The 18,859-nt window shown below is 43.2% G+C and overlaps 1 protein-coding gene across 3 annotated transcripts in view; it reads left to right on the top strand.

Annotated features, from left to right (window-relative positions):
• Positions 1–18,859, top strand: part of REL (REL proto-oncogene, NF-kB subunit) — a 69,024-nt gene that overhangs the window by 21,282 nt on the left and 28,883 nt on the right. For 2 of the 3 annotated variants that reach the window (XM_073339363.1, XM_073339362.1), the window contains exons 5-10: positions 7,114–7,254; positions 13,245–13,349; positions 13,681–13,893; positions 14,207–14,281; positions 14,389–14,463; positions 16,961–17,532. In XM_073339363.1, coding sequence (XP_073195464.1) covers positions 7,114–7,254; positions 13,245–13,349; positions 13,681–13,893; positions 14,207–14,281; positions 14,389–14,463; positions 16,961–17,532 — 1,181 coding nt within the window. Of the gene's footprint in view, positions 1–7,113; positions 7,255–13,244; positions 13,350–13,680; positions 13,894–14,206; positions 14,282–14,388; positions 14,464–16,960; positions 18,069–18,859 lie in introns of those variants that run through there. The other variant, XM_073339361.1, reaches the window with a different exon arrangement.

Below are 18,859 nucleotides of genomic sequence, written 5' to 3' on the forward strand. Positions count from 1 at the left end.
TGCCCGCCTTTCAGTTCTAGAGTGGGTGGCTTCCACAAGTCAGCTTGATGTTATTGCTTGGGGTGGGAGGGAGGAGTCTGCTATTAATCAGGTATGGTGACCTCTAACAAGCTGCACCTACCTCATCTATACTTCTTTTCAATATTCCAAATAACCTTTCACTTTCCCTATACAATCTCATCACAAGAGAACTTCAGTCTTTAATCCCAAAATAATTTCACCTGATAGTGTATTGGTCCTTCTGGCAGCTTTAGGCCATGTCTACACTACTACTTATGTTCACAAAACTTATGTCGCTCATTGGTGTGAAAAAAACACACACCTGATCAACATAAGTTTCGCTGGCACAAGTGCTCGTGTAAACAGCGCTGTGTTGGTGGGAGCGCTTCTCCTGCCAACATAGCTACCGGTGCTCGTTGAGGTGATTTTATTATGTTGACGGGAGAGCTGTCGTCCATCAGCGTAGAGTGACTACATGAGTGATCTTACAGTGCTGCAGCTGCATTAGTGTAGACATAAAAAGAAGGGCTTGATTTTACCAGTGGGTTGGTTCACATTTATGCCAGGAACTTGGAATTACACAGTGATGAATCAGGCCCAGAATTTTTGCAGTTTAATGTTACAGAAGCAAGAAAAATGAGCTCTCCAGAGATGCATAATTCCATAGAACCCAACTCTTGGGGCTGTATTGCTAGTGAGAGAATGGCAGAGAACGTTCCTTTCTGTCTATCTTGCCCCATCACCGTAGCATCTGGGCATTTCACCCAAGTTGGTGGATTTATCCTAGCAACACCCTTGCGAGGTAGCAAAGCATTATTCTCCATTTAAGGATGGGGGCTGAGACACAGAAGGATTAGGAGTGGGATTTTCAAAGGAACATCCCAGTGTAATTTAACGGATTTATCAAAGGTCATCCAGGGAGTCTTGCAGCAGACCAGAAACTGAACCCAGTTCCCCTAAGTCCTCCCAGGCCAGGCCTGGTCTGCACTACAAAGTTTTGTCAGCATAGCTTTGTCAGTCAGGGGTATAAAAAACATACCCCCCAGTCTACATAGTTCTGTCAGCAAAAGCCTCAGTGTAGATACAGCTGTGCTGAGAAGATCTTTTGTCAGTGTAGCTAATGTTTGTGGAGGGATGGTGTTACTATGCTGACAGAAAAACTCCTGTCAACTTACGCTGTCTCTCCATCGGGTACTCTGCCAGTTTAGCTGTACTAACAAAGCATTTGTAGTGTAGACAAGGCCTTAGGTATTCAAACTGGAAGTGTAACTTTGGGTTCAGGAGACTTACTCCTGCTAGCTCTGATTGAACTAGCTCACTAAAAATAGAGCAGCTCTAGCTGCAGGATGGGCTAGTTGCCCTGAGTATGTACCCGTCCGAGACCATAGTCATGTACTCAGGGTGGCTTGTCCTTCCTGCCATTGCGACTGTACTCTGTTTTCAGCATGCTAGCTCAGTCAGACCATTTTTCTCCAGTCTGTCTTGCCATTGATGGCAGAGGAGCTCCTTGGGGATAACTGTGCTGTTCTCATCTGTTTAGAGCTTTCCCTTGACTACCCAACTATTTTTCTATAGGAAATTATTCCAGGTTCCATAGATCCTGATTTTTGGATGGTCAAGCAGAAGGCAGTAGCCAGGAGTGCTATTTTTTCATCTACTCTTGGAAAAGAAATGACAACCGTTCCCCTCAGAAGCAGACCTTGCCACAGTGATCCATGCCTGTGGATCATCTCCAGACTGGATTACTGCTCTGTGCTCTATACTGGGGCTACATCTGAAGACCACCCAGAAACTTGAGTTTATACAGAGTGCACCTGCCCACTTAGGGCCTCTCAACCCAAACACTGACTTCTTTTATGTCAAGTTTATTGATGGGCAGTTAGTTTGAGGTAATTGAATGCCAATTAATTTGAGGTAGTTAATATATTTGTAAAGGCCCCCAGACGTTTCTTTCAAGTCACAAACATTTTAAGTTTATCCTAAGGGCTAGTCTACACTTAAAACACTACAGCGGCACGGCAACACACAGTGTAGCAACGGGAGGGGTTCTCACATCAGTGTAGCTAATCCACCACCCCAAGAGGTGGAAGCTAGATCAGTGGAAGAAGTCTAGTGCTGTCTACACTAGCAGTTAGTTCGGTTTAACTAAATTGCTCAGGAGTGTGGATTTTTCGCACCCTCTGAGTGACATAGCTGGGTCGAGTGTAGACCTGGCTTTAATCTGATCACATTGTTGTGTTTGATTTTCCCCACTCCTACAAATCACTGGAGTTTTGGATTGGATTTTAAAGAGCGCTCAGCATTGGTCTAACTGCATTGGTCTAATGTTTGACTTCAGCGGGAGCAGAATTAGTCCACTGCTGAATGCTTTTGGAAATGCTGCCCTCAAATGTGGGGAGCTATTGCAGCATATAGATTTTAAATAGTGATTTATAAATTGTTCTCTTAAGATCTGTAACTTTTTAATAGTCCACCTACTACCTCTTCAAGTTGAGGGTTCCATAATCCTATTTACTCTTTCCAGGTAGCATAATTTTCCACCCTTTTTTTTTTTTTTTTTTTTTTTTTTAAAGAGGGACAGACATTTGGAGGAACTAGTTGTCACTGAAGCTGCAATACAGAGATGGAATTTAGGGCTCCCTGCTGAAGTCAATGGCTTTGGAACTTGCAGCAGGTATAGTTCCTTGTTAGTCTCCACCCTAGCTGCATGGATGCAGAAGTGGAGAGCTGTTACAGGTTTTATTATTTTTGACACAGATAAATAAATATCTCTTTACAGCAGTTGTATCAGAGTATCTCTTGAAACAGTGGTAAGTAGCACTGAAGTGACAAATTAATAGAAAAATCATTTATTAATGAGTGTAGCCTCTTTCTTGTAGCATATTGATTTTAAGCAGCTAACCATTTTCAGTGTTGGTGACTCCCACAATTTTATTGCAAATCTCAGGACAGTTGATGTAATTTTTTCTAATTCCCAGTGCCAGGAGTAAAGTGACAGGTGAGATAATCTTTTATTTAAAAATGTAAGCTACATTTCTAGCTCTCATGATTGTAGACAAAAGTTTGACTCTAAACCCAGAAAGCAGATGATAAAAATCTTCAAATTTACTATTTTTGAAATCTCATTATATTTAAGACAATCTTGGGGTTAATGATGCTGCATTTTTTTCAAATTTATTAATTTAAAATTAAAAGTTGAATAGCTTTTTTTCATGTAGCTTGTGAGCTGTTCTTGGTGAGAATTTGAATAGCATTGGCTGGTTTTTATTGTGTGTGTACATAGGTCAGATGACTTTTTTGTTCTATGATCATATGAGTAAGGTTTCTGACACAAATAACTGCATTTTATGAATTCAGAATTTGCTTTCCATCAATATTCGTAAAGTTACTTAAAATTCACTGTTTTCACAATCTTTCCTTCATGTATATTTGTGTGCTAGAATAGTCACAGAAAGTGAACTCCTAAGAGGTGTGAACTCAGCTGCAGTGAGACCAGGTTTTAATTAGAATGGACAGTCACAAGAAATTTGTTATGATGATGGGCCAGGCCTAGTTGTAAAACTCCTGTGGTTGGTTCCTGTGATGACAGTAAGGTGCGGTGCCATTTAAAAACAGTGAGTTTAAAAGTAAGAAGAAGAACTGAAGCCAAGAGATTAGGTACTTTCTTTTATAAATATAAAGTTGTGCGTAAGCTTTTCTTAACATATCTGTGCTCCCCAAACCCCAACATGCAATCAGTCCTTTGCTTTCTGAGCACTTCATGTGAGTACTCCCATTGACTACTTCAGTGGGATTACTTGTGTGAGGCTAACACAGTGGGATCAGATTTTTTTTTTATCCTCTCCTACATGTTAGAATGTTCAGATATTTGGGATGGATCCTCAGCCTGGTTCCTTCAACACTGAAATCACTGTAGCTACAGCAAACTACAGCAGCTGAGGATCTGGCTTTTCATGTAGAATAAGACACTGTCATTTTGGTTTATTTTTAAATAGTCTTTACTTAGAGCTTGATCCTGCCTCTGAAGTCAATGACAAAACTCAGTGGGAGCAGGATCAGACTCTTAATTCCCACTCAGGTCAAAAATAAGGATTTGGGTTGTAATCTGTCCTCAAGGGGTGAATGCTGTTCCTGTGGACATTAATGAGAGCTGTGTGTTTTTAATGCAAGGGTGGAATTTGGCCCATATATTTGGGGTTTTTTAAAAATATCTTATCACAAGATGGAGTTAAAGCAATAAAAGAGAACATGATTGCTGCATTGTATTCTGTTCATCTGGTAAGTGAAATTTAAAAATAGACAAGAGGAATCAGTCTTAACTGAACACTTCCTCTTTCAAATGGCAGATTTTTTTTTTAAATCTTAAAACTACTTTTAAGAATATGGGAAACACAACACTGATGTCTCCAGTAAAAACTGTTCTTCAAATGGATCTCATATTTTGGAATTATTAGTCCATTGTACCCTTTCTGTATTTCAAGGTAATGAACAGCTTGGTCAAGCGGACTGATTAGGAAGCAGTGAGAGTTTGAAAGCTCATTTACACCTTGGGAAAATTATATTATTTGAACCTTACTATTAGCATATAAATTCCCACATAATCTAATACATTTTTGGAACTCTGGAATTGCTTTAGGCACTAATCTTGCAACTTTTTGTGCATGGGCAGACTGCTGCACCTGTGCAAACCACAATGCATGATTGGGGCCTTAGTTTGTAGTAGCGACCGCTGATCCACAGCTGCGGGTCCCAGCTTTGAGATGGTACGATATCAGAAACCAGATCCAGATTGTCATGCCTGGTTCCATATATCTGCAATGAGCTAAACCACAGCAGTTCCTAACACCTTCAAATCCACTGAGAGAGGTTTGTTATCTGGATAAAGTTTGAGCCCGCCTTTAGTTTAGTAATTTATGATCCAGGAGCTACGGAATGAGCCTGGGAAACCCTCAACATCAGGGTCTGGGTTATCACCAAAGACTAGTGCTGAAACACCAACTTCAGGCCCTGAACCTGAATGCTGCCGAGATGTCATTGCTTAACTGCCTCAAGTTTTTGGGGAGTGGATGAGATACCAGAGACATTGGGACAGTGAATATGCCATTCCCTAAGACTTAGTTAAGAGGGAAAAAATTAAACATTTATATCAGTCAGGTGACATCAAAAGGATGAGTGGGCTGCATCTGCTAGGCCTGAGCTAGGTTGAGAAGCCATCTGTCCAATTAGAGAAAGGGGTTTGGGCTCAGAGATCCCATCTTTGTGACACATTGCACCCTCCTAGCAGAAAACTGTCTTCAGGTCTAATTCTAGCAGCAGAAACAAGTCAGTAGTCATTCCCAAACATCTTTGTTGCTGGTGTATTCTACCAGAACTTGCTGCAGAAAGAGCAAATCGGTGTAAAAAGGGCTGCATAAGCCCTACAGGCACCACACACTGCTCTTCAAGAGCCATACCAGGGCGGAGCAGAGACCTGCCCCACTGCACGTTCTCCCGAGTGTACAAGTTTGGCATTGCCTTTTCCTATAGATCTCTGAGCTCTGCAGGGTAGGGGGGCTATGCTTTCTGCCCCACCTGGAGGCCACAAATATCTTCCCATGAAGGTAGTATTTGGCAGAAACTCTACAAGGTGCACCTCCAAGTCTCCTGAGTCCTCTTGCCTACTCCTATTGGTTTGAGCTTGGAGAGAGACCAAATCAGCATTGAGCCTGCGTTAGCCAACTAGGTGTAATTGTATTGCTGGGGGTCTCCTATGCCCAGGCCCAGCTCTGCAGGGGCATTCTGGGGCAGAGTGATGGCAAGTTGAGTGTGGCGTTGGAGGAGGAAGATTTGGGAGTGACATGGCTGGGGTGGACATGCATTGCAGAGATTGTGCTTGTGCAAAGCCCCTTGAGCTGTTGAAGCAGTTAGCAATTGAGCTGAGCCCTGAGGACTGCCCTTGTCATGTATACCTTCTACACGGTAGATTGCAGTACTGCTTCTGGCAAGTCAGGCCTCCTTACCAGATCCTCGCCTCAACTGGGGCAGTGCTGATCACTGCAGCTTCTGAATAGGGAGGTGTAAGCTGCCTCCCATCTGTTCCTGGCCCAGCATCCAGCCCCTAGTTCTCGGTAAGGGGAGTTGGGCAGGGAGTACTAACACTGTATGTTCAGGTGCAGGTTATCTGAGATAGTCTGAACACAGAAATTGCAGATTACAGGGTGAAATGGTGCCAGTGACCAAATCTGCTTCACAAAGACCCTGTTTTGTTAAATTAAAAAGTCTACTACTAATGTATATTATATTTTGAAACTTTGCCTTAGACTTTCTGATAAATTAGCTGGGCCTGATCCTGCACTCTTTACACTGACAAAACTCTGTCAGGAGAGGATCTGCCCATGTTAGGACACCAGGTTTGGATCCAAAATATTTAAAGCTGTAGAGGGGCTGATTTTTAACTTTCAAATCCTGGTGCATTTATAGATAAATATCCCATGTTTAAAATGAAAAAGATCAAATTTATTTTTAAACTCTGAGATCTGGAGGGACTGAGATATTCAAATCACAATTGCAAATGAAAAAGGCAGAGGAATTTGAATTTGCTGCATGTACTATTTCAATAATACCAAAAGTCACCAGCGTGGGTGGGTGGTGTCACCTCCTACGCTGTGTGGGGGCGGACACCAAAACGGTGATGCAAGTGTTTGACATTTATCAGTACAGTGTGGTCACTGCTGGTTTTTTTTTTGTTGTTTTTTGTCCAAGCATGTTTCAAGCTTCACTCTTGACTAACGGGGTAATGAAATTTGTAGGAGGTTTTTGGAGGATGGGTGAACTGGAAGTATTATTATGGTCTGCTGATACTGTAGGCACTTGGTTTGTGATTCTTTGAATGGCTAAATGAGACCATAAAACTATTCTCAGGCTAACAATAGGTTTGGAAGAGAGTAAGGGTTAAAGGCTACTGTTCCACATTCAAGGGATTGATACGTGGGGTTTAGTGAGCGTCACAGGTGAATCCTCCATGCACTGGTGGCATTGTTGCTTCTACCAGCAGAGATTCACCCCAATTTCTCTAAGTGTGATTGCTGCTTCTGTGTGATAACTCTTACTCTGCCATCTCTCTCTACCTTGCAGTGCCCGAAGAACAGCTGCTCAATGTTGATGAGTATGACCTCAATGTCGTGAGACTCTGCTTTCAGGTGTTCCTCCCTGATGAACATGGCAATTGTACGTTACCACTTCCTCCTGTCATCTCCAACCCTATTTATGATAACCGTGAGTATCCCAACTGGACAGGTGCACTTTTAAGTGATAACTTTTCCCTTGTATTGGAAGTGACAGAGGTCAGGCTATCTTCCCAGCCATTTCCCTCTCAGCTCTCTCGCTCTGTTACGCTATCTAATGCAAACACAGGGCCAAGGATCCTAGCGCTGGCTTTGGATCCTAGTGCGTAGAGCCAAGGCCAGAATATGGACCGTAGATTGTGTATATGCCTGTTGGATATCAAATGGGTCTAACAAAGGTGTGAGTGGTATGTTGACATTGGGTAGTAGGAGGTGCAGTATCTGTATCAGTCATACTACTCGTTAGATCCTTTCATGGCCATTGGTTACGTACTGCAGCAGTAACCACAAGAAACCCCGTTTCCAGTAGGCAAGGCGTTTAAAATATTTTGTAGTGATAAAGATTGCTGAGAAAGGTCCCAGCTTGGACTTAGCTGCCATAAAGCTCGATCTGTGCTCCAAGGACCTGATCCAAAGCCTTTTGAAATAATTGGGGAATCTTTCTGTTGACTTCTTTGGGGCTTTGGATCAGGCCCTATGGGTGAAATTCACCCATGTAGAGAATTAGCACAAAGCTCTAAACTACTTATGTCCCATCAACCCTTATTTTGAGGGCCTGGGGCAGAACCTGAGCTGGTTTAAGTTCGCGTAGCTTCACTGCCTTCAATGGAGTGATGCCAGTTTTGAACAGCTCAGGGTCTGGCCCCTTAAGTGATGCATAGGCCTTGTGCTGACTCACTATCCAGGATGGAATTTTACCACAAACAGATGTGTTTTGCAAAGGATTAACTTTTTCAGAGGATTTTTGAGTGACTTCGCTATACTGTAACTGGATCGTCTGAAAAAGGAGTGTGAAATATGAGATATAAATATTTATATCCTGCCTTTGCAGAATAGCCTTTAATAATTGTTGAAGACTTTGGCAATTATTTTTGTCGTCTTTCTGATAAGACATTTCTGTGCCAAGTTTTGTAGGTCGTGAGACCGATTATTTTAGTAGAAGCCACTGATTTAGAAAAAAGGTGCATCTGTGCAGTTGATGAGGAGAGTTGTGCTATGAATTGACGTAACCATTATGGAAGTATTCAGTTCTAACTAGGGTTTTTGTTTTTACCTATTTTTAAAACATGCTATAAATCTCTTACTTTTGCCAGTTGAAATGCTACACAATCTTTTGTTCAGAGACTTTAAAGCAGAGCTGGTGAGGTTGAGATAAAATTAACAGAGCTAAAAGCAATGTCTCTCAGCTACCATTTAGAAATACGCTAGATGAGGGGTAGGCAACCTATGGCACGCATGCCAAAGGCGGCATGCGAGCTGATTTTCAGTGGCAGTCACACTGCCTGGGTCCTGGCCACCAGTCCGAGATGCTCTGCGTTTTAATTTAATTTTTAAATGAAGCTTCTTAAACATTTTAAAAACCTTATTTACTTTACATACAACAATAGTTTAGTTCTATATTATAGACTTATAGAAAGAGACCTTCTAAAAATGTTAAAATGTATGACTGGCACGCACAACCTTAAATTAGAGTGAATAAATGAAGGCTCAGCGCACACTTCTGAAAGGTTGCCGACCCCTGTGCTAGATCATAAATACAAGTGCCTTTCAGTTGACGTCAGTCCCTGCTAAGCTTTCTTTGGTTTTATCATGGTGTGTGTGTGTGTGTGTGTAGGTGTGATTTTGTTTTGTATTACGGGTGTTTGGAGTCCTCCATTGTAGCTTAGTGGTAGTGTAACTAAAACATGATGCATAACTTCAACCACAAATTGGTAGAATTGCTGTGACATCTCATGAATTTGTTGACCTTTTCAAACTAGTTCTGACATACAGAATTAAGAAAGGTCAAGTTTTGACCTTGGTTAAAAATGTGTAGTGTGTATGCACTCTCTCTCATAGAGTATTATAAAGTGACCAAAATTATGCAGTTGAATACGTGCAATAAACAGCCAACTTATTCAGGTAACACACATTTTCTTCCTACTGAACTGTGGCTCTCAGTATATTCTCATGGTTTATAGACCGAGATGATCTGAATACAGTTTGTTTTGTCAGTGGCTTTGGGATACCTACATTACTCACCCAGAGCTGTTGCAAGTCTGTTCAAACAAGTAGCAATACAAATATTTATAGCTCTCTCTGCATTGTCATATATTTTGTTCTTCCCACACGCATTCATGTAATAATTTGTCTTCACTTTTTGTCATTCTTAGTCTCCATCAACTTATTCATTTTTGAAATGTATGAACTTAAAGTGGAAACAATTGAACGGGTACAGGTGGAGCCGAAGACCGTGTCAGTTTATAAAATAGTGCAGGTGGCACTGTCTATAGCTAAGATGGCTCCCGTTTTCAGTTGCTTGTAACTTCGCCAAACTTTAATTATTTTAGGCTGAAATTTCCCATGTTGGGTGTCTACCTCAGGCTGACATGTCTGGGAAATTTCTGCTAAAACGGTTCAGCCATTTCTGAGAATGAGATCAGGGAGAAATATGGTTTTTTGGTGTATGTTTTTTAAAAAAACATTCTTATAGCCATTTCACTGAGAGCCTAGGAGGGGCAGGGGCAGGGGCAGGAGAGCGAAAATAGGGATAGAAAGGTCTATAACCACTGAAGAATACTCCTCTGCCAAGCCTGGAACTGAACCCAGTATTTCTGAGTCTTAATATTCCTTTGCTGTCATCAGATAGTTGTGAAACAGACTGGCAAAGTGAGTCTCGTCTCCTTCTAGTGACTGGACCAAATAGAAAACAACAGTTACGCTTTGTTCAAGTGGCAGTGGTCTGTACTGTAGATCTGAACAACCTGATGACCTGTGTTGGGGGTCAGTACGGTTCCACATGGTGGAATTTCTGGGTTTTTTTTTATTTGCATTTTAAAAAACTTAGTTTTCTGGAATGTAATTTCCTATGTTAAAAGGACATCAAGGTTGCAAAGTCATGCACTCAAAAGTTAGGCAATGCCAGAATTAAGGTTGCTTATGCACCCTTAATTCATCCCCCTTGTGTGTATGCATTATGATACAGTCCTTAATTACATGATCACATGCTAGTTTTTCCACAGGACCTCTGATTCATTGAGTGATGGAGCTAATGTGTCGTGGCTCAGTGAATGAATCAGGCTTGTGTAGTGAAGGAGGCCTTTTGTAGGATACCTGCCTCATTTGGGGAAAGTGTGACATGAATGAGACTGGGAACCGCAGGGACAGAAAGGACGGTTTCATGGTAAAGGCAGCTGAATGCTGCCCTGGAGTATTGGATTCTGCTGCAGAGTTCTTGTGTGATGCAGTGCAAGTTATGTAAACCAGAATTTTCACATGGTGGTCACTCTGTGTTCCTCATTTTCTGAATACCCAACTTGAGACACCTGGGGTCTGATTTGCAGAAGTGCTGATCGCTCTCAGCTGCAACTGAGGTCCATGGAAGCTGTGCTCTGTACATCCAAAGTGCTACATAATACCAAATGCTCTGAAAAAAATCAGACACTAGGCATCTCAGATTTGGCACCCAGAATTACTGGGTATGTGTCATATGGGGCTAGTCGTCATGCCTCACCTCACAGGGCTCTGGTGAAGACCATTCCATTCATGTTAGTAAAGCCCTAAGATATGACGCTGAGAGCGTCATGAGGAAGCTGTTAATTCTGTACTGTTATGTAGAGAAGGTTTTGAAAAGTGTGCAGTGAGGCATGTGGTCACACATTAAATGATGAGGATGAAACAAAATATTGAAGAGTTGCTCATTCAGTGAGCACAGTCTGTCCTGTGCACTGAATGAGTTGGGGAAAACCAGCATGTGATCACATATGTAAAGATTGTATCCTAATGAATATGCACAAAGGGGCTGAATTACAGTTGCACATGCAGCCTTAACTATGAGATTTCCTAACTTTCAGCTGCTTGACTTTGCAACCTTAATGTTCTTTTAATTTAGGTTTTTGGGATGCAGTCTATAAATTTATTGGACCACCTTTTGCCCAGCATACTACTTGGATATATATGAATTATTATATTATTTATGAAGTATATCAATTTGAAACAGTATCCTAATCTTTATCCCACATTTGTTCATGAAAAGCTGCTGTTAATATATTAAACTCTGACTTGTGGTAGATAAAATAATTACTTTCAGCACTGAAGACTCCAAAGCTTTGCAGGTCTCCAGCAGCTGTGCTGCTCAGGGCTAAGCAGTTATGCTATCTTAATTGTATTGGTTTATTTTTAATGACAAACAGTGAGGCTACCAGAGGTAATCTTACATAGGGCAGTTCTTGATCCAGTACCTCTGTGAGCACTGATATAATGCCAGAGGCCTTCTGTGTCTGCACATCTTTAGCCAGATGCTGAAGTCAGTAGAAGTTGTGGTGGTTGTCTTCGAGCCCAGTCTGGCCCCTTGTATAGAATTACAGATGATAATATGCAATATTACCAAGATTTTCAGAATTTTCTATACTTAAGCACTCAAATGAGGCCTTGAGCCAGCAAAGCACCTAACCCCATGCGTAAATTTAAGCATATGTACATATGTTGATTTACTGGGATTGCTCGCATGCTTAGTTAAGCACATGCTTCAAAATATTTTGCTGGACTGGGGCCTTGGTGGCCAGATTTCAGAAATACTGAACACCCAGAAATTCCTGTAGACCCTACTGGGGGCTGGTGGGTATTTTTTGAAATCTGGCCATCTATTTGCTTAGATGCCTAAATCCAAATTTTGGAGTTTAACTTTAGGATCCTGTTTTTGAAAAATTTGGCCATTGCCTCCAAATGTTAAAATTAAAAAAAAAACAACCTGTTAGCTGCTATTTTTTAATTATTTTTTATTAAATATTTTTTAAAATATTATTTTTATTAAATATTTCTATAGTGGTAGTGCCCAGCGATCCCAACCCTGATTGGGACCACACTGAGTAGATGCTGTGTGAGTGTATAGGAAGACTCATTGACTCTCGCCCGACCCTCATTTGCCGATCTCTTTTAGACCGAACTTAGCGGTTTTAGGACCAAGTACGTCCCTAAGTAAAAACTATAATCTGCTGTGCTGAGGTGGGGGGAAGAGGTTTCACTTTCACAAATTGCTGACCCAACCCTTTCCAGCAACTCCAGAGTGATGTGTAAGGGTCATTGACTAAACCCTTGCATGCGAGTTCTATGGGTCAGAGTTGCTGTAATGTTGAGTAACAACCACTGGCTAAGTGGTGAAATATTTGCAACAGTAATGTGAGCTGGCTTTGGAATAAATATGGAAGATAAGTGGTTAAGAGTAGCAGTTTTGGTGTTTGGTGCCCAAGACAGGAAAAGGCTACATGACCAGAGCCTTCATCTTTCTTGCCTTCATCACCTGATTACTGATTTCATCTTGGGCTAGGAACATGTTTCCAAATTACCTTCGTGTGGAGGGCATTTTGAATGCCAGGTGTGCACTGCACTGTCCCTGCCCCTGTTATTGCCTTGTTAGGCCAAGCAGGATGGAGACCTTCATTTCAGTTTATATGTACCAGAATTTCTCCTCTGCACTTTCATTCTATGGCAGCCACTAATGCTTTACAAGCCTTACGTACATAGTGGAGAGGGCTAGATGGAGCACCCCTTCCAGTACAGACTTTAATACCAGGCCCAGTACAGAGGTGCATTCGAACTCACCTCTTGCATTCACATCCGTTCATGTTGATAACAGTGCTGTAATAGCTGCCCATCAGTCATCCCAGGGCACTTCCATAAAGACCTCTCTCTTTTTTATTAGCCAAGATGGTCAGGGATGCAACCCCAAGCTCTGGGTGTTCCTAAATCTCAACTGCCAGAAGCTGGAACTGGACGACATGGGATGGATCACTCAAATTGCCTGCTCTGTTCATTCCCTCTGACATAATTGGCATTGGCCACTGCTGAAAGACCAGATACTGGGCTAGATGGACCATTGGTCTGACCTAGTACAGCTGTTCTTGTGTCCTTATATCCTATCGCTATTTCCTGTTTTCTCTCTAGGGGCTCCCAACACAGCAGAGTTGAGAATCTGTCGTGTGAACAAGAACTGTGGAAGTGTAAAAGGAGGAGATGAAATATTTCTACTGTGTGACAAGGTTCAAAAAGGTAACTGTGATTAGTTTCTCTCCCTCTTCCCAGAATACATTTCAAATGTATTCAGCTGCGGAGGCCAACATTTTCAAACTTGGAGGCCTAAAGTTAGGCCCCTAAACCTTCACTTAAGCTCCCAAATAAGCAGCCTGATTTCAGAGTTGCTGAGCACCCTCAACTCCCATTGAACTCAATAGGTCATCAGCTCCTCTGAAAATCAGGCTATTTAGGAGCCTACATAAGGACTTAATGCCTAACTGTAGGCCCACAAGTTTGAAAATGTTGGCCAGAGGTTTTAGTTTTTTCTCTCTGTACTAACTGGTACCTTCTGTTTCTGGTGGACTAGATGATATAGAAGTCAGATTTGTCTGGAATGAGTGGGAAGCCAAAGGTAGTTTCTCACAAGCTGATGTACACCGTCAAGTCGCTATTGTATTCAAAACCCCACCATTTTACGAAGACATCTCTGAACCAGTTACGGTAAAGATGCAGCTGCGAAGGCCTTCTGACCAGGAAGTCAGTGAGTCAATGGATTTCAGATATCTACCAGATGAAAAAGGTACAGTTCCTACTAGTAGAATTCTTAAGAGTATGTCAAAGCTGTATTATTACATGAGAGAGCAAACTTGAATCATAAAAAGTTTGGTTTTAGTAACGGCACTCCAGCATTGTCCTTCTTTAGAATAATATTAAGGGTGGTGGGTTGTGATTTTTTTGTATCAGCTCTTTAGATCACACATTTATGAGAACTACATTTGGGAAGACCCTTTCCACTATAACCAGAAGGCATACATCAGTACTGGAAACTTTCATCACAAAACACAGTGGAGAGCATCCTAATCTCCAACACTCTTTTCTCCTTCCCCTTGTAGATCCTTATGGTAATAAAGCAAAAAGGCAAAGGCAAATATCAACATTGACTTTGCAAAAGCTCATCCAGGAATATGGTAAGGAAAACATTTGGTAGTTTGCTTCCATGTGGTGGGTTTTTTGTTTTTTTTTAAAGAGCAATCCTATTCTTAAATAACAGGATTAATTGCCTTTTCCATTACAGGTCCCAGTGTGTCCGAGAGGCCCAAAGCAGCTCCATTCCGGTCTATCCCTGGCGAAGGGCGGGTAATTAAGAAAGGTAGATTTGTCTGCACATGTCAATGCAGACTCTCTGATTTGCAGTGTCCGTTTTCCATAGCAGAGAGTCCGATAAGGGCCCTAAGCTTTTCAAACACTGGGGGCTAGTTTTCAGTGGCTAGAGGCACTGGTGGGGTGACTTTTGTATGTACAATTACCACACATGCATATACAGAGAAATCAAAAAGCCCTTTCACTTTCTGGTTCATGCACACTGTGCTGGAATAACTTGACATGTAAATGCAGGCGCACAACTGGGAACATGCCTGGCCTGGGACTCCAGCACTTAAACTTCAAGGCACTAGTATTACCTGAAGACACCTATTATTTGCACCTGCCCCCATCCCACCCCCAGTTCATTCATGGTCTCCCGAAGGGCCACAGTAAAGTGTCACCCTCATAAGGTGACTCAGCACTCCATCCTGAAAGTGCTGCTGTAGGCCTGCTCCTCAGGTGGAAGAAAAGGGGGGCTCTCTAATACCCAACGTGAATCTGTCTAAAACAAATGGTTGAGGAAGGTTTGAGGGGTCCTTTCCCCTCTCAGCAAGAGCACTGTCCCCTAGCAATGAGGGGTCTCTGGAGTCTGCCCCCTGCTGAGAGTATGAGAGGCCAGCCCCTAATGCTCCCTCATGAAAGCAGCAGTAAGGGGGCAGCTCACTGCAGGAGAGAGAAGCTCTTCAGTAGCAGGGGGCAAGAGGGGAACAAACACCAGCGGTCTGCAATAGGCCGCACCCCCAAAGTCCAGCACCGATGTGGGGAAGGAGCCCCTGACAGCCAGCCGGGAGGGAGGGAGCAAGCAAGCATGTGCTGCCCCTTTTCAATGAGAGAGAGGGGTAAGGGGCTGGTGCCAGGGAGAGCAGCAGGAGATTGGGTCAGAGGTGAAGTTGTTTGGACAAATGCTAAACACTGAGTAAAGTTTTCCAAAGAACCTAAATGTTTTAGGAGTCAGTGTTAGGCACCTAAATACCTTTGAGGATTTCGACCTTGGGAGCCTAAGTCTCAAAGTCATTGGGACTTAGGTTCCCAACTTATTTAGGCCCTTTTGAAAATTGTATCTGTTATCTCTGCATGTCTATGAGCTTTCAGACATTTGGTTCTTTTCAGTGAAGTCTTAACTTTACATTTAAGCAAACGATGCGGAAACCCCAGAAATGTTCTTTTATGGTTCCCCCTCCGCAGGTGAGGCCATGTCTACTCTGCATCTGGGAGCAAGCCTTTTAGCCCGGGGCCACAGACTTTCTCTTGCACTAAAAATAGCTGTGTAGACAGTGCAGCTCAGGCTCGAGCTTGGGTTCTGAAGCCTGTGGGGAGTGGGAGCAGGACAAGCTTGGGATCCTGAGCTCGAGCCCAAGCTCCAATGTCAAAGCAGCATCTAGACCAGAAGTGGGCAAACTGTGGCCCGTGGGACCCTCCTGCCCAGCCCCTGAGCTCCTGGCCCGGGAGGCTAGCCCTTGGCCCCTCCCCCGCAGCCTCAGTGCGCCGGACAGCCGGGCAGCGCAGCTGCAGAGCCGCGGCCTGACCTGGCGCTCTAGGCAGCGCGGCCGTAGCGCCGCCAGGCACCAGTGCTCCAGGCAGCGCGGTCAGGGGGCGAGGGGGCTGGATAGAGGGCGGGGGAGTTCGGGGCCTGTGGTCAGGGATTGGGGGTGTGGATAGGGGGCAGGGCAGTCAGAGGGTGGGGAACTGGAGGGGTTGGATGGCACTGGGGTCCCGGGGGGGCAGTCAGGAATGACAGGGGGTGTTGGATGGGGTGGCAAGAGGCAGTTAGGGGTGAGGGGTCCAGGGGTGGTCAGGGGACAAAGAGCAGGGGGTGGCGGATGTGGCAGGAGTCCCAGGGGACCGACAGGGGGTTGGATGGGGCAGGAGTCCCAGGGGAGCCCTCTGGGGGCGAGAAGCAGGGGGGGTTGGATAGGAGGCGGGGGTCAGGCCACGCCTGAATGTTTGGGGAGACTCAGCCTCCCCTAACCAGCCCTCCATCCAATTTTGGAGAAGTGATGAGGCCCTCAGGCCAAAAAGTTTGCCCGCCCCGATCTAGACAGCTCGTTTTAGAGTGCTAGCATGAGCCTCTCTCTAGTACAAGTCTGTGGATTGGGGCTGGAGGTTTGCTCCCAGATGCAGAACAGACGTGTCCTAAGATACTGAGAGTACTTATTATACAGCCTCAAAGCCATCCGTATTTTTTATTGTAAGCTTCTCTAGCTTCCACGTTTCAAGTAAAGAAGGGTGATGTTTACAGCTAGCCTAACTGCAGGTTGGACATTTAGGGTTTGTCCTCCAAGGTGCTAAGCACTGTGGCCTGATCCAGCAAAGTAGGTGTTTAACTGCAAGCCCATGAATCATCTCACTGATGTCAATAGGATTGCACATGTGCTTAAAGTTAAGCCTGTGTTTAGTGCTTTTGCTGTACCACTTTGGCAGGCTTGACCATTTGAACTGCCTGCCATGTTTTTCATTCTTATAATTTCTAGGCATTAATTAAGATATTTGTTTCCTTTTCACAGAACCAAATATGTTTTCTCAAACTGCAATTATGCCGCTGCAGAGAACTCCTGTAAGCACCAGTCAAATTCCGTCTTATTATTCCCCACCCACATGCAATTCAAATCCAATCCCACATCACCATACAAATGTGCAGGCCGTGGGACCGGTTAAGCATGATGAAGCTCTTTCTTCATGTTGGCATTCCCTGTGCTCCTCTTCTTCATCGGGCAACACAGTTAATACACAGACACAGAACAGTTTTGTGATGGATGCACTTAACCCTAACCCACAAAACAGCAGTTCTCTCTCAGCTCTTCCTGAAAATGTTCTGAACTGGACTGATCAGAAGGATCTAAACTACTATCGAGATTTCGCCAGCACAAATGGTATAGGAGCATCAGTGATGTCACAGCAAGACATGCAGAATGTCTCTGATAGCAGCATCATGCATCAGGCTCACGCCATAAACGTCACAGCACCCAGCATTGTTAACATGGAGACTGATGAAATGGGATGCATGAGCATGAACGTAGAAAAGGCATCATTTAATCAAGTTTTAAATCCAAGTGATCACAGGAGGCAAATCCATCAGGTACCTTCTACCAGTACATCTCTAGCAGCTTCTTGTAGCTCATCTTTTAGTTCACAGTCCAATGCATTTCATTCAGCTGCGTACAATTTCCTAGACCCTCAAGTTGTGAACGAATCAAGGCCACCCAGCACTCTTATCCAGAATAATCAAAATAGTGCTTCCAATAGTCAGTACTACTCAGGTGGGACCCAAGGTGAAGAAGAGCTTTTGAACTCCTTTGGAGCCACTTTAGAGGCTATATTGCAGAGCTTCAACCACTGAGTCTCTGTTTTGTTGTCAATCTGAAAACCAGTATCCAAAGTTGCTTTCGTGGCCAGAGACAGACAATTGATATGTAATTGAATATTCCTATTCATAGTTACTGCTGTGGGAGCCTGGCTTTTCCTCTTGGAATGTTTATCAGGGCAACTTATTATGCACATTTCAGACTATAATTAGGGTGGCTGATCAAGGGTTGATGCCACATTAAAGGCGACATTAGGGAATAGGGTTTGGGAATTTGTACATCCAAAGAACCCCACATAATTTTTTTACAGTGTTGGAAAGGGATAGTGAAGGGGGCTGCTAGGTGCTAAAGACCTCCTGCACTCAGCAGAAGCTCACCCCTGGAAACAGGTATCTTCAGAGGGGCCAAGTTTATATAATTTAAGGGAAAGAACTAGCTGGAAACAAAAACAGTGTTGCTCCATACAAAATTAATATAAACTTGCTAAATAACAAACCAGACAAACCCAGGAACTGTCCTGCTGGTGCACAGCAGTGGCCCATTTAGTCCCCTTAATATTTTCTTCTTACCTGACAGTGCTGTCTCAACATTTTTATATATACATTTTTATTGCTAAACTTAGCTTATGCACTGATCTTTTTTACATTTATATGTTCACTCCATTTGCTTAGAAAGCAAATTATTCTTAAAAATGGTAATGACTATGTCATTGTTAAGTCTATTTAAAAATATTAGAATGTTCCCTGGAATTCTTAAATAGTGCAGCTATGGTGTGACATGAATTGTTGAACAAAGAAGCAAAACTACTTTGCACTGTTCTCTCAGTATTTTTTTTTTTTTACTCTAACGTACTGGATGTTTTATGAATAGTAGCAGGGGATTGGTACTATAAGGAATACACTTTTTGGGGTTTCATGTGTTTGTTCTGAATTTCATAAAATATACTGGGTTAGATCCTCTTACATGGCACCTCCTTTCTGGTGACTTTGGGCTAGTCGAGAAGCTGGCTACCCAAACACAAGCAGCTGAGAGTCCCCTTGCTGAGGAGAGTCCTGGGTGCCATAAAGCTAGCATTGCAACCTCTGCACCACCTACTTCTGG

This window comes from Lepidochelys kempii, chromosome 3 (assembly GCF_965140265.1).
Source record: "Lepidochelys kempii isolate rLepKem1 chromosome 3, rLepKem1.hap2, whole genome shotgun sequence".
NCBI classification, from domain to species: domain Eukaryota; kingdom Metazoa; phylum Chordata; order Testudines; family Cheloniidae; genus Lepidochelys; species Lepidochelys kempii.